Source organism: Macrobrachium rosenbergii, chromosome 14 (assembly GCF_040412425.1).
Source record: "Macrobrachium rosenbergii isolate ZJJX-2024 chromosome 14, ASM4041242v1, whole genome shotgun sequence".
Taxonomy (NCBI): Eukaryota; Metazoa; Arthropoda; class Malacostraca; order Decapoda; family Palaemonidae; genus Macrobrachium; species Macrobrachium rosenbergii.
The window spans coordinates 40036529-40052042 of NC_089754.1; the positions used below are offsets into that span (position 1 = coordinate 40036529).

The 15514-nt window shown below is 47.0% G+C and overlaps 1 protein-coding gene across 1 annotated transcript in view; it reads right to left on the reverse strand.

The window, feature by feature from the left end:
• Window positions 1–15514, reverse strand: part of LOC136845982 (structural maintenance of chromosomes protein 5-like) — an 88822-nt gene that overhangs the window by 43114 nt on the left and 30194 nt on the right. The window contains exons 8-9 of the mRNA XM_067116552.1: window positions 8205–8345; window positions 7876–8077 (exon numbers count right to left, since the gene is read on the reverse strand). Coding sequence (XP_066972653.1) covers window positions 7876–8077; window positions 8205–8345 — 343 coding nt within the window. The remainder of the gene's footprint in view (window positions 1–7875; window positions 8078–8204; window positions 8346–15514) is intronic.

Consider the following 15514-nt stretch of genomic DNA (forward strand, 5'->3'; position numbering starts at 1 on the left):
ATGCTGCTCGCTGTTTTGTCGCATGGTTGCCCATTCTTCTTGTAGTTTCACAGCCTCCTCACGCAGGGCACGGCGTTCATCTGTCTTGGCTTTTAGTTGTCGTTGTAGGAGGGCTTTCCTGAAGCTCCTGGTGTTGCTCTTATTGCGGGCTGAAGGGTCATGCAGGCATAGTTTGGTGCATACTGGCAAGAGACACTCTTTCAGACATGTACTGTTAAATGTGATTGCTGTGTCAGCTGCATTAATCTTGTAGAGAGTTTTCTCTATATTTCTGATTACTGCTTTCTCTGGTACTACATCTGGCGAGTAACCTGTCAATGTGATTCATCTTCCGAAGGGAGAAGTCAATATAAGGGAATTTTGTCAATAATTATGTATTTACAAAAGTAAGTCCAATAAGGAGGACATGATCCTTAGAATATATCTTATACAATGTAGACAAATTTGGGTATTAGTTAAATCAACGATATGGCCAATGTTTCATTCGACTTCAACCGAATATGATCACGGCAGTGATTTGGAGTAGAATGATGGCACTATGGGGTCTACTCGTTTTATAGTTGATGTGTTAGCAGGGGGGCAGGTCACATGCTGAATTTTCATTGGCTGGTGGTGCAATGCTGGTCCCCTATTGGCTGGAGAAAGTTCTCTGTAAGCCACTTCTCAGGCTTGAGGGTTGCGTCACTACAGTCTGGCAGACTGACGTCTGAGCCTGGTTGAAGCGCTACTCATCCAGCAGGAGAAACCACCACTGAACATGACACAGGAAGTGCTCTTCCTCCCCACTAATTTGAGAAGAATAATACCAGGACAATCTTCCTCCCCACTAATTTGAGAAGAATAATACCAGGACAAGAAAGTAATACCAGAATGAGCAACACCCCTGGCCTTGTAATACCTGAGACGAGCAGCCCTGCAGCCAATGAGAATTCGTGCAACAATGACATCACCCAATGTCACGCACCACCCAGTGACATCAGGCTCCAGCCTCGTCAGTCCACCAGGCTGCAGCGACGCAACCTTTGAGCCTGAGAAGTGGCTTACAGGGAACTTTCTCCAGCCAATAGGAGACCAGCATTGCACCACCAGCCAATGAAAATTCAGCATGTGACCTGGCCCCTGCTGACCCATCGACTATAAAATAAGTACACCCCTCAGCACCATGACTCTACTCCAAACCACTGCCGTGATCATATTCAGTTGAAGCCGAATGAAATGTTGGCCATATCGTTGATTTGACTAATACCCAAATTTGTCTATGTTGTAAGATATAACTCTATGGATCATGTCCTCCTTATTGGACTTACTTTGTAAATCTAGAATTAATGATGAAATTCCAGTATATTGACCTCTCCCTTCAGAAGATGAATCACATCGGCACGTTACTCGCCAGATGTAGTACCAGAGAGAAAGCGGTAATCAGAAATATAGAGAAAACTCTCTACTAATGCAGCTGATTCAGCAATCACATTCAACAGTACATGTCTGCCCATTTGGTGGTTAAATAAAATAGCTGATAATGAAAAATCTCTCTCTCTCTCGCTCTCTCTCGTAAGTCTATATTTTTAAGGGTAACTCTCTCTCTCTCTCTCTCTCTCTCTCTCTCCTCTCTCTCTCTCTCTCTCTCTCTCTCTCTCTCTCTCTCTCTCTCTCTCTCTCTCTCTCTCTCTCTCTCTCTCTCTCTCTCTCTCTCTCTCTCTCGGAAGTCTATATTTTTAAGGATAAATGTTTAAGATGACTTTGAAATGATATTAATAATATCATTTCAGAGATTAATAACAACTTACAGTACTAAATAATTTTTTTATCATAAATGTATTTGAACGATGTAATTAACAAACCTAGCATTCTGTTTGGAGGTATATACGTGTCTGGTCAATCTAAACTACCCAAATATTTTAGGTATGCTCTAATCCTGAAATATGTACCTGTACAGTAAATATAATTTCAAAATCATCTTGCAACACAGGAAAATATATGTAAAATATATGCCCAATGCATTACATACAATATGAGCAGAACAATGAGCAGAGTTACGTAGGGCAAAGAAAACGTGTCTGAATGATGGGGGATACATAAGAGTAACAGTCATAGGCAACATGATTTGGAAATGATGTTAGGGTGGTCTGGGATGATAGTCTGAGGCATATTTTTGTTTGAACTGTCAAGTTTGGCGATGAAATGTTAAAATGGGCAGTTATAAGCATTTTAGGGATGTATATAGCCTACTTAAGAGTAACAGTAATAGGAGACTACTGTAATGTAAGGTTACTTTGGGTGTTTTGGGATATTGATTTGGGGTGTATTTTTGCTTAAAATGATATTAAATTGTATTAGGGTGATAATTTAAGGTATATTTTTGTTTGAACTATCAAATTAAGCAGTGAAATATTAAAATAGGCAGTTAAAAGCATTTTACTTTAAGAAATACAAGGTATTTGGCAGTTATAAGCCAGTTATAAGCATTTTTAGAGGGGATTTTTGCATTTCCGCAGTAGGTTCTGGAACCTATTCCCGGGCAAAAATGGGGGAGCACTGTATAAGTAAAACCACTAAAGAAATACTGTATGCAGATTTGAGTTTTGGACCTGGTAGCAGTTTAAAATTAATTTTTATATGCACAAAACCATCAACTAAATACTGTACCTTTGAGTTGAATGACATTAAGAAAGTAAAAGTAAATGATGGACAACATAAACGCATGAGAGGGGCTAGTATTTTCATATAATCCTTGTACTGTAAAGTCACCACATCGACGTCAGCGGAGTGCTTCGAAGGCGTCATTAATTAAGTCTCCGCTGAGCAAGTTTTCTTTGGTGACTTCCCACTTTCTTCACACTCAATTCGTCATGCCTAACGTGCCAGGTCACCCATTTTCTACCATTTCAACTTTATATGTATTTGTCCAACTGTCATAAATCATGTATTGTATGTTTCTTTATTCGCAGGCATCAAGACTGTATCCATATTGAAGTTCTATATGTTTTTGTATTGTAAATTGTACTTGTTCGCCGAATATTATTGTTAATTGTTTTTGACCTCAGGTCACGCTCCATGTCATTGTCTTGCGTGGTTCGGCGCCAGTCGGCCACTGTATAAACTGCCTGAATCTGTAATAAACCAGCAGTAACTTTTACCTGCTCGTTTCTTTTGCACCTCTTACAGTGGTGACCCCCCGGAGTATCCTGGAGCCATTAGTGGACCAACACGGCGACTCAGTCTTGGCTCCAGGAACCCTCCAACGCTCTTAGCGGCCTAAACACGGCGTTGTGACCAGCGTTTGAGCGTGCTGACTCTCGTCGGCAAACCCACCAGCGTCACTAACGGACCCACACGGTGCACGAAAGTGCGTTCTGACACGAGTACCCCACTCCAGTAAGAGGGCAAAGGAGCGAGCATGGACGTGGGTATCCCCTCCTTCGTGCACTTAACCGCGGACCTCGCGGACTCGGAGGTCTACTTTCCTCCCATCTCTCCCGCGCCCGTCCCTGCACCGAGGCCCTCCCGCACCTCCACACCCACGCCAGCGCCCCGAACACTCCATGGCCCGGCAACACAGTCGCAGGCCGCCCTCACCATAAAGTTGCCACCTTTTATACAGGGGAACCCAACGATGTGGCTGCGCAGGGTTGAGAGCCACTTCAGGGTGGCGCACCTGACAGATGAAATCCTGCAGGCCGACACGGTGCTTAACGCCCTCCCGGAGGATGTATACAGAAAACTCGTCTTGCGGGTGCCCGAGATACAACCCCTCACATGCAACATCGCGAAGAAGACCCTCCTCGAAACGTGCTCCCTACCTATCGCCGAGAGGGCCACCCGTGCTATCGACCTCGCCGTCAACCCACGGCACGACCTCAACGCAAGAGACGCATGGAGCATGGTCGTGGACCTTCTTTCACTACCAGATTTCGACGGCACGAAAAAGCGACAGGAAATAAGCCTGTCGCTGGAGATCTACCTTCGCCAGCTCCTCAAGGAGGTCCGCACCCAGATTCCTCACCCCTACACCATGCCTCTCGACGACCTCATCGAAACGGCGCAGCACCTCACGGACTGCGTGAAGGCCACACAGCGGCTAAAAGCGCCCACACAGTTGGTCAGCTCCGTCCAGCCGGAAGAAGAAATGGAGCAGGATGTCAACGCCGTCGCCAGGAGGCGTCCACCGACCCACAACAAATGGAGTTCCCCGCGCCTCTGTCGCTACCACAAGTGGTTCGGCAAAGACGCCCGAAACTGCCTGCCGCCCTGCTCGTTCGCCCGTTCAAAAAATGGGGGTGGCAACGGCCAGCAGGACAAACCGCCATGGCAACCGAAAAACCCAGAACCAGTAGGCTTCTATGTCCGCGACACCGTCTCCGGCAGGATGATGCTGGTCGACACAGGGGCCTTTAGATCGATCTTCCCGGCATCCAGGGAGGACGCGGCCAGAAACCAGACCCGGCCGCCTTCTGACGGCCGCCAACGGATCCCCATCCTCTCCCTACGGCACCAGGCCCTGTCGATCTCCATCCTTGGCCAAAATTACTCCTGGGACTTCATCGTCGCGGACGTAGGAACCCTGCTCCTGGGGCCCGATTTCCTGGCGCACTTCGGCCTGCTAGTCGACGTGAGGCGTAAGAGCCTCCTCGATACTGACTCCTGCCGGTCTCTCCCATTAACAGCGGGACCCAAGGCACCCACCATCAGCTCCGTCGCCCCCCACCAGTATGCACACCTGCTGACTGAGTTCCCCGAAGTTTTCAAGCCCGAACTTCGACAAGTCCCCGGGGCCCAAGCCATACATGGCATATACCATCACATAACAACTAAAGGCCCCCCGACACATGCGAAGTTCCGAAGGCTTCCCCCACAGCGCCTGCAGGAGGCGAAGAAGGCATTCGCAGAGATAGAGCGGATGGGAATCTGCAGAAAGGCCTCCAGCCCGTGGGCCTCCCCCCTCCACATGGTGCAGAAACCGGACGGCTCCTGGAGACCTTGCGGCGACTACAGACGTCTCAACATTGCAATGGAGCCTGACCACTGCCCTTTGCCCAACATGCAGGACCTCACGGCCTCCTTTCATGGAGCCAAGGTATTCACTAAATTGGACCTTCTTAAATCATACTTTCAGGTACCTGTTGCACCAGAGGATATACCAAAGACCGCCATCATCACGCCGTTCGGGTCCTATGTGTTCGCCTTCTCCACCTTCGGATTGAGGAACGCCGGGGCAACCTTCCAGCGGCTCATGGACAGCATCCTCGGGGACCTGAAATTCTGCGTCTGCTACGTTGATGACATCCTCATATTTTCCAGGTCTCACAGTGAACACCAAAGGCACATCAGGGCAGTCCTGTGGCGCCTCCAAGAAAATGGCCTTGTCGTCCGTTTTGACAAGTGCACCTTCGGCGTCCAGAAAGCAGACTTCCTGGGCCACGAGGTATCCCGGCAGGTGTCTACCCACTCACATCAAAAGCCGTGAAGCCTGTAACCAGGTTCCCAACCCCACCTCCCAAGGGATCCTCGGGATGGTGCCCCTGTTCATCCCAGCTAACGGCCCCTGACGGAAGTTCGGATGCCAGTAATCCGAGGCAACCGCCTTGGCACACTGTCCCTGGCCCCTCTCCAGCTAAGGTCATCTGTCCTGGGCAGGTCATCAACCAACAATCCCGCAGAGACCCGCTACAGCAGCACCTTCGACAGGGAACTCTGCGCGATGTACCGCACAGTCCAGCACTTCAAGTTCCTCCTGGAGGGGACGCCCTTCACAATCTTCACGGACCACCAGCCATTGGTTCACGCCTTCACGAAGCAGGGGGACGCATGGTCTTCCAGGCAGCAGCACCACCTCTCAGCCATAGCCGAATTCACCTGCTCCGTCAGGTACCTCCCCGGCAAAAAAACCCTGTAGCAGACGCCCTCTCCAGAGTCGAGTTGAACGCACTGCAGCTCGTAGTATACTACCAAGACCTCGCCAGAGAACAGGCCGCTGACCCAGAAACCCCAGTCTACCGCACCGCCATCACGTCCCTTAAGTGGCGGGACACGACCCTCGCCCCCGTAGGCCCAAGTCTCCTGTGTGACATCAGTACGGGCCAGCCCCGACCCTTGGTTCCAGCCTCACGTCACCGCCAGATATTCGACATAATTCACGGCCCTCACATCCCTCTGGCAGAACCACGGCCAAACTGCTCTCAAAAAGTTCGTCTGGCACGGGTGCAGAAGGGCGTCACGCCCTGGGCGAAACAGTGCCTGCAGTGCCAGACCAGCAAGGTGGGGCGTCACACGCAGTCTGGGGTAGGCAAGTTCCCACAGCCAGAGCGCCGCCGGCCACATTCACGTCGGCGTCATCGGGCCCCTTCCCCATCAGGCGGGTCCAGATACCTCCTGACGGTGGTAGACCGTTCGACAAGGTGGCCCGAGCCACACCTATGCAAGAAGCCACCGCCAGCGTGTGTGCGAGGCCCTGCTTTCCAGTTGGGTTAGCCGCCCGGCGTCCCGGACCACATCACAACCGACAGGGGCCCCGCCTTCCTGTCCGAATTATGGTCCGCCCTGGCTCAGCTACTGGGGACCATGCATCACACCACCACGACGGACAACCCGGCGGCCAAAGGCCTGGTCAAATGGTTCCACAGATCCCTGAAGGCGTCCCTCATGGCCCGCTGCACCGCCGAGGACTGGAAACACCAGCTGCTGTGGGTCCTCCTCAGTTTGTTGAGAACCGCCCCCAGAGCCGACGGCACCCTGTCCGCAGCCGAAAAAACCTACGGGAAGCCCCTTGTGGTACCGGGCGAGCTTGTAACAGAAGATCGCCACACCCCATCACTGCAGGCGGCTCGCGGCGTGGCGGGCAAGTTTACCCCTTGCAAGCGCCACGTACACCGGCAGGTCGGCCACCTTCACACCGCCAGAGCTGTCATCTGCCACCCACGTCTTCGCCAGAGTCGCGCGCCGTCCGCCTGCCACTGACCAGGCCCTACAGGGGACCCTTCCACGTGCTGGAGCGGAACAGCAAGGTGTTCCTGCTGGCACTCCCTGGGAGGAACGACTGGGTTTCAGTAGACCGCTTAAAGCCCGCCTTCCTGGAGGAGAGCACCGGCGTCACCGCAGCACCTTCCCCGCCCAGCCGCCCTTCGCCACGCCCAGGCCCCCGCAAACGGCGGGTGCGCGGCCGTCCCAGGAAGGGCCCGCCCGTACCAGCAACCCAGCACCCTCACGTGCGGGAGAACCCTCCGTTGTCTTCAAGAAGCCGTGGTACCCTTCAGCGTCCCAGCAGATACACAGATTAGTCAGACGTGTCCCACGTCTTGGGGGGAGAGTATTTGTAAAGTCACCACATCGACGTCAGCGGAGTTCTTCGAAGGCATCATTAATTAAGTCTCCGCTGAGCAAGTTTTCTTTGGTGACTTCCCACTTTCTTCAAACTCGATTCGTCACGCCTAACGTGCCAGGTCACCCATTTTCTACCATTTCAACTTTATATGTATTTGTCCAACTGTCATAAATCACGTAGCGTATGTTTCTTTATTCGCAGGCATCAAGACTGTATCCATATTGAAGTTCTATATGTTTTTGTATTGTAAATTGTACTTGTTCGCCGAATATTATTGTTAATTGTTTTTGACCTCAGGTCACGCTCCATGTCATTGTCTTCTGCGGTTCGGCGCCAGTCGGCCGCTATATAAACTGCCCGAATCTGTAATAAACCAGCAGTAACTTTTACCTGCTCGTTTCTTTTGCACCTCTTACAGTACCATCCATCACTGTGTTTACAATTAATACCCAGTAAAAGACTGAAAGTTGTAGTCCTCAACTGCTCGCAATGACTAATATATAAAATGGAGGGGATGAAATTAGAGCTGATAAAAGTAGAAATTCATGTGCACCAACCATCAGCAGCAGGTAAAGACTCAAACTGCCTTTCTAAAACATCCAACTGTCTTCTGAAGTTTTCAAGGTCCATCCTCTGCTGCTGTGCTGCTTCTTTTTTGGCATTGAAATCATAAACTATTGCTTTTGTCTCTTCTCCTAATTTATCTTCTTGTGTACGAAGGTCTTTAACCTTCTGAAGGGCTTCTTGAGATTTTACAACCTGTAAAAAAAAAAAAAACTTTATACTTTATAACTATAAATCACACTCTGTAATTTACCATGGGACATGGAAGATGTTCACCTTAGAGTCCACTATTTTTAAAAAATCACTGATCAGCTATTGGTACCTTTGTATGTACTGTCCTTTTCTGGAGTACACTGGATTCTTTACATTCTTCTATCTGCTTATGCAAAGGGTCTAACAGTTTCCTTTCATGTTTGATCTTCTTATCTATCTGGGCAATTTCATTCCGCAAAGAAATGGTCTTCTGGAAAAGAAAATTTTCAGTAAATTTAAAGCAAAAAGTATTTTTAATTGTACCAGATTAATTTTTCACACAAACCTTTTACCTTTAGAGCCCACTTTGTGTCACATATTTTTCCTAACAAAAATTCTCCCATGTCTGTACATACTGAACATGCATGGGTAACCCACTTATCCAGGTAGCCAATGCCGTTCACACTTCAAGCCACAGTAGCTTTGACAACAAGAACATGGGGCAAGGAGGATTATAATTAAGTAGTTTAATCAGACCACTGAGATAATTTATATACACAGTTCATGTACCATTTTTCAGCATTGTGTCAACTTATATTACCCATTGGTAGCAGTCCTAAGTCATTAACAGCATCCATAATAACAATATAATACTTGTATAACTAAAACATTATCAATATATACGTACAATTAACTGTCACTATCATATCCGCTACAGTGCTATAATTAAAGCATTAAGATACAAACTGTACCATCACATATAAGTATAGTTAAGGTAGTTATACAACAAAATCATTTACATAAAACATATACATATGAAGTAATTGTAGATAGTATATATAGGAGAACAGGGAAATTAACTTTTCCATGATTATTTACATATAACATATACATATATAGTATAAACATATATAGTATATATAGAACAGATTCTTCATTTGACTGGTTGCTACCATTCTCGGCTAGCACTCTGCCGGGCCTGAGTTCGAATCTCCGGCCGGCCAATGAAGAATTAGAGGAATTTATTTCTGGTGATAGAAAATTCATTTCTCGGTATAATGTGGTTCGGATTCCACAATAAGCTGTAGATCCCATTGCTAGGTAACCAATTGTTTCTTAGCCACATACAATAAGTTTAATCCTTCGGGCCAGCCCTAGGAGAGGTGTTAATCAGCCCAGTGGTCTGGTTAAACTAAGAATTACTTTTATATGTAGAACAGGGAAATTAATTTTCATATACTGATAAATTATTCAGACTATCTAAATTAACATTAAAATTATATTTATTGATGATACAAGGTTTTTATAGTTCACTCACATTTATTAATTAGTTTTTTAATCATCCACATTGGAAATATATTAATTAGTTCATTACCAATAACTGACAACTATAAACAAAACCTTCTCCATTCATAAAAATATCTGTAAATCTAGAAAACTGTGAGTATTTGAATCCATACATACACATTTTTAGGACTATCTGCATTTACCCTATGGGTACTTCAAGTAGATACAATGATGGAAAGTACAAAAACTTTTATATATATATATATATATATATATATATATATATATATATATATATATATATATATATATATATATATATATATATATGAATACATACACATTTTTATCCCTATGGGTACTTCAAGTAGATACAATGATGGAAAGTACAAAAACTTTATATATATATATATATATATATATATATATATATATATATATATATATATATATATATATATATATATATATATGTTACAGTCAACATGCGTAATCAGTCATTATAGTAATGTCTGAAATTTCAGTCATCATCACGTAATGCACTTAGGGGACATTTGATCACCCCAGGAGCTAGTACTAAACATTTGAAACAGTGAGTCACCTACACTGTTTTGCCGGGTTTAGTACTAGTCCCTGGGGTCAAATGTTTCAATCGCCATGTTTAGTACTAGCTCCTGGGGTATCAAATGTCCCTAAAGTGCATTCTGCGTGATGACTGAAATTTCAGTCATTACGCATAATGACTGATTACATATGTTGACTGTAACAGTATATATATATATATATATATATATATATATATATATATATATATATATATATATATATATATATATATATATATATATATATATATATATATATATATATATATATATATATATATATATATATATATATATATATATATATATATATATATATATATGTATATATGTATGTGTGTATATATATGTATATATGTATATATATATATATTTTTACGTTTTTCCGTGGTTTTAGTTTGAAATATGCTCTGTGAGACAGGTAGCAACAATTTAAGTTAATTTAGCCTTGTGATTCTGACTTTGGGTACGGGAAAACGTAAAAATAAAAAGAGGAAAACAAAGGAGAATTTCATATGAGCATAGGGCTCTTGTTACTGAGGGAAATATTACGTAAAACACGTGGGCACATTTAAAGTAGTGTATTTACATAAATGACATTACTCATTAGTGAAAGAGGAACTCAGTAGGTTGAATGAAACTGGGGAATTCCAGCCACAGTCCGAGAAGCTTCCACGAAATAGGATCCCTCTGAAATGAGATATGCACATTATACGCCAGTAATGAAAATAGACAAAAGAATAATGAATTCGAGGCTGCACTGAGGGTGCCAAAGGAGTAATAAAGAATTAATACTGCCGATGCAAGAGGTGCACGGACATTAGACAAGGGAGATTTCTGGCTTTCTCTTTAAGAAGATATTACGAGACAAAGCGTGACTGAAATGGGGCTCTTCCAGGGGACTTTACCTTAGCAGATTTTCCGAGGGCGTGTAGAAGGCGGTCCGTGGATGACTTGCGATTTCCGAGGACGAGTTTCTTCCACGTGGTGAGATGCAAGGGCTTCCGTAAAGGGGCAAGGCGATGGGGACTCCTCGAAACTCCAGGCAATGGCGTGTGGGCTCGAGAATACGGTCGAGGGGCACGAGGAAAAGTATACTTTGGAAAGGGCCACGTGGTTAGGATGCAAGGGCATCGATGGGGCCAGGTGTTGAGGACGTCTTCACAAGTTCACTCCATATCTTCCAGCCCCGCGTGTGTGCTGAGACCTCGTGGGCTTTTGCCTTTTATCCCCTCCTATGGGGCAGGGGGCGTCCAACACAGATGCTTTGACTCATTGCACCTGCTGCCCGCAGGGGAGGTTTTGGCCTGTAGGAAACCCAAGCCAGATTACTTTTGCCTCGAAGGAAAGATCTTTATCAAAAATGGGAGCGCCTTTAATCTTTTAAACCTTGTTTTTAAGTCGATAGACAGATGGTCTATCGATCGGCCGGCTGGCAGTAAATGAAACACAACAGAACAACCAACAACAACAAAGGAGGGGGGAGGCAATTTGCTAGCGAATTCTTGCTAATCATAATACCTCCCCATACAAGATGATGTACATACCTCCTTCGGTGTGTACATCGATATTCAAGAATGAGCGGCAAATGCTTTACGTTACTCTACATTCTGCCTTGCAATGAACTTTACTCCTAAGGGTTTTATGAAGCTGTGACGTTACTTTTAATAACACATTGGGACAATTTTCGTTAACAGAACGCAAAGTGATTTAAACACTTGCAAAAGAATAATTACTTTAGATTTGGTTACCCACTGGTAACTTTATAAAGTGACTCGAACAATTGTGAATTAATTAAGATTATAGGACCACATATATGAGGCTATGGCCAACAAATGAAAAGAAAGGTTATTGTTCAAGAATTAAAATACACGGTTACTTAATTTTAGATAAAATGCATGCGGTTAGTACAATCTGCCTTGAAGAGGCTGTGTAAATGAAAAACAGCGTTTATTTTTGTAAATGACATCCCCTTTTTTACGATACTGTAATGACTATACATATTCGCATTGATAATTTATCTTCGTTTTAACGCACTTGGCTCAGCTATCGTTCAACGCGAGCTGAGGGATGACCCACACACGGGATTTTGACAGTCGTGTGCGGGGAGAGTATTCGCGAGGTTTTAATTCGCTAACCTTAAACTACGCTAATTTTATCGTCCACTGCCTACTCAATGTTATGACGGGGCGAGCAGACAAAAGATGTGGGGTAGGACAAACAGCGATCTTGGAAGGAATGGAAGGGGAAAAGGGATAATAATAACAAAAGGAAAATTACCAAGACGTTACGAATGAAAACTTGACCGCATATGAAAGGCGGGACACGTCCCTCAGAGCTTACAAAGGGGCATTTAAATCACAAGGGCAAGAGTTTATGACTCGTGATTCATTAAAATAAAGATAAATAAATGACTAAAAGAAAGTAAATGATATTGGCAGAAGGGCTAAAGGAAAAAGAGTGAGGGTTTTATTGTGTTAGGCGGGAATTTATCGTCCTACGGCTATAAATTACGGCCCGGACTATCACTTCAGTCCCAGGGCGAGGAAAGTGCACCGAAGGGCGCGACTCCTTCAGGAGGGGCTGACACGCACGCCCGGTGCCAAGGTATGGGCGCAAGGGCGTGCCACTTCTCACTCTGTTATTCTTAATGATTTATACATTGTGTGGGGAATGGTATCCCGTATTTAATTGCCTCTTGTGGGGATAATTTAAGGGAAGATTAATAGAGGAGGTGATAAGAGATAGAAGTTCCTGAGGAACGGAGGAAGATAGAGGAGGGTCTGACATCCCCTTCTGGATTAGGGGTGCCAAGACCTTCGAAAAATGAAATGGTGGCACAGGTGCCATGGGAGCTCTAGAGCTCTTTGTAAATTACCTGGAATGTCCCACGCCCGTGGTAATTTCGCCTCGAGTCTTTCTTAATGGGACAGTCGTCTCGGCCGGGAAGCGGAGGGCCCGCGACCGGAGGGCGGCACGGAGTACCACCTGGGCCTGCTGATGCGACAGCTGACGCAGGAGTGTTCCGTGCGGGTTCTACCATGATCCGTCGCGGCTCTTGTAGTTCATCGGCCAAGTGAGATATGGCAGAATCCTGACTTGCAATTGCGTCGGCGACGGGCTGAGGCAGAGAGGAGGCGGTCGGGGTGGCGTGAGCGGCTCGCAGGTAACGGCGATGACCAGCTCAGGCACGGGTTGCGAGGCCGCACCTGCAGGTGAGCTTCGCGGTGGTCGGGAGGAACCGTCTCTCTGACCGACGCTGGTAGCGGTGCCAGGCGGGGGAAGAGAGGGGTCCTGAGTTGGATCCCGTGAATGGAGATCGGCGTAGTGCTCTGGCGCTGGCACTAGGGCAGAGTCAGGCGCTATCAGAGGTTTCTTGGGCTCGTCGGTCAGGACGGACGAAGCTTGGCCCTGCTCGGGGCATGCAAGTGGCACCGGCAGGAATTTGGCATCTCCTGAAGGGAGATTTGATTGGGGCCCTGGCACTGGCACTGAGGCAGGGCCGGGCACTGGAGGTGGATCGGGAACCGATCGAGGGGCCACTGTACATCGTACTCAGGTGGCACTGGTGGGGACTGCACGTCCTCCTGGTACCCAGGGGCGCCAGTCTTGGCTGAGGGAGAAGCGGGGAGGATTACTCGCGCCCCGGAATGATTCGGGAATGGGGACCCCTAGATTGTCGTGATTTCGGTGGGGACTGAAAGTCCTGTCCCAGGATGACGTCATAGCCTCCGGGAGATGGCTTGCTACTGCAAGATTGCAAATTTTGGATTGGTGAGGTCTTGAGACTCTCAATTGGACCGTAGGGAGTATCATTTTAAATTGATTTATTCCCTCGATCGTGACGAGTTTTCGTCTATTGACGATAGCTCCGTGAGGGAACTCTGTCCCTTCGGATGAGGGAGATTTGTGCGCCCGAGTCCTCGAAAGCAGTGACTCGGGCGTGTGGCTCGCTACCTCGTGGAGGGGCCACGTATACAGGCCCTTCGGCGGGGAGGGCCTAATGACTGGGGATCTGTGACGGCCAAGGCGACGGTGGGAGTATTGATTTATTATTGCGTGGGCATTTTGCCCATGCGGGAGAATGGCCATAGACCTTGCACGCCGTGCAAAAGGTCTGGCTAAAGTCTTTCCGCGCTGCCCCTGTGGAGGGCGCAGGCGAGTTATTTGTCGGTTTTCCGGAGAGAGAGGAGCCGGTTTCTTGTTCCGGCACTGTTCGGAGGAATGCCCCGTTTTCTTGCAATAATGGCAAGTTAGGGGCTTGCCCGAGTTCCCATTTTTGTGGGAATTTGAACCTCCGAGGAGGGACGGGGATTTATCTTCCGCCCCATGGATCCTTCTTGAGGGTGGTGAGTTTCCACATATCTGCTATTCGGCAACACTCGGTGAGTGTTGCTGGGGCTTTTTCCACTATATGAGTGGCGAGGGCAGGGGGGCGTGGCGCAGGAAATGCTCGAATTTAAACCGCTCGAGTACCTCGGCGGTGTTAGTGGCTCCTTCCGAATCGAGCCATTTTGTCAACGCCCGCTCGAATGGTACGCCCAATCGGACCAAGTCTGGCCTGCTTCTCTGGGCTGCTCTCTCCAACGTCTCCTCCACGCTCGGGGGTAATCTCGCACGCCTTCGTAACTGCTTGGCGACGGCTTCCCAGTTTCCCCGATCGTCTGCGGGGAAGGGCGTGGTAGGCAACGAGGGCCTTTCCGCCCAGGAATTTAGTGAGAACAAGGGAGAGTTCCGCGGGGAGAGATCGCAGCACTCCAGGACTCGTTCGGCCCTTTCAAGCCATACTTCAGGTTCGGACTCTGTCCATTTTGGCATGAACGAGTGAGCTTGGCTGAGGGCACTCATTCCCGCGGCAGGGGGGGGGGTGGCGTGCTGTCGTTCTAGCACCTGGAGCTCATGGGCGCGTTCTCTCTCTCTCCTCACGTTCTCTCTCCCTCTCTGCACGTTCTTTTTCCTCCCGTTGTTCTTGAGCGATTCTCTCTCTCTCTCGTTGTTCTTGGGCAATTCGTTCTCTCTCTCTCTCTGCACGTTCTTTCTCCTTCTCCTGCTCTTGTTGGCAATCTCTCTCTCTCTCTCACTCTCTCATTCTTTTTCCTCCCGTTGTTCCGTTTCTGTTCCTCCTCTCTTCACGTTCTCTTCCCTCTCTCACGTTCTTTTGCTCTCTCCGCCTTGGCATCGTCCACTCGCTCTTGAACCCATGCTCTCAGATCTTGCCCCGATAGTCCCATGTCCTTCCCAGCGGACATGTAGAATTTGAAATCCTCGTTTTGTTGGGCTCTGGTATTAGCCATCTTGAAATAATGGTTATATGATATGTCTGAAAAGACTCAGGTTGTCTGAAAAGACTCAATTGCAGGAATCTGAAACACTCAATGGTTCAGACTGCAGGAGAATGGATCTGTCTGAATAAGACAGGTGATTAGTAAGTCTGAGGAGACTTTTTGTTAAAATTTGATATGTCTTGGAAAGACGTGGTTGTTCTTGGCGAACGAATTTTAATATGTGTCTCGGAAGACGTAGTTGGATTTTGTCACGCTCGGACTTG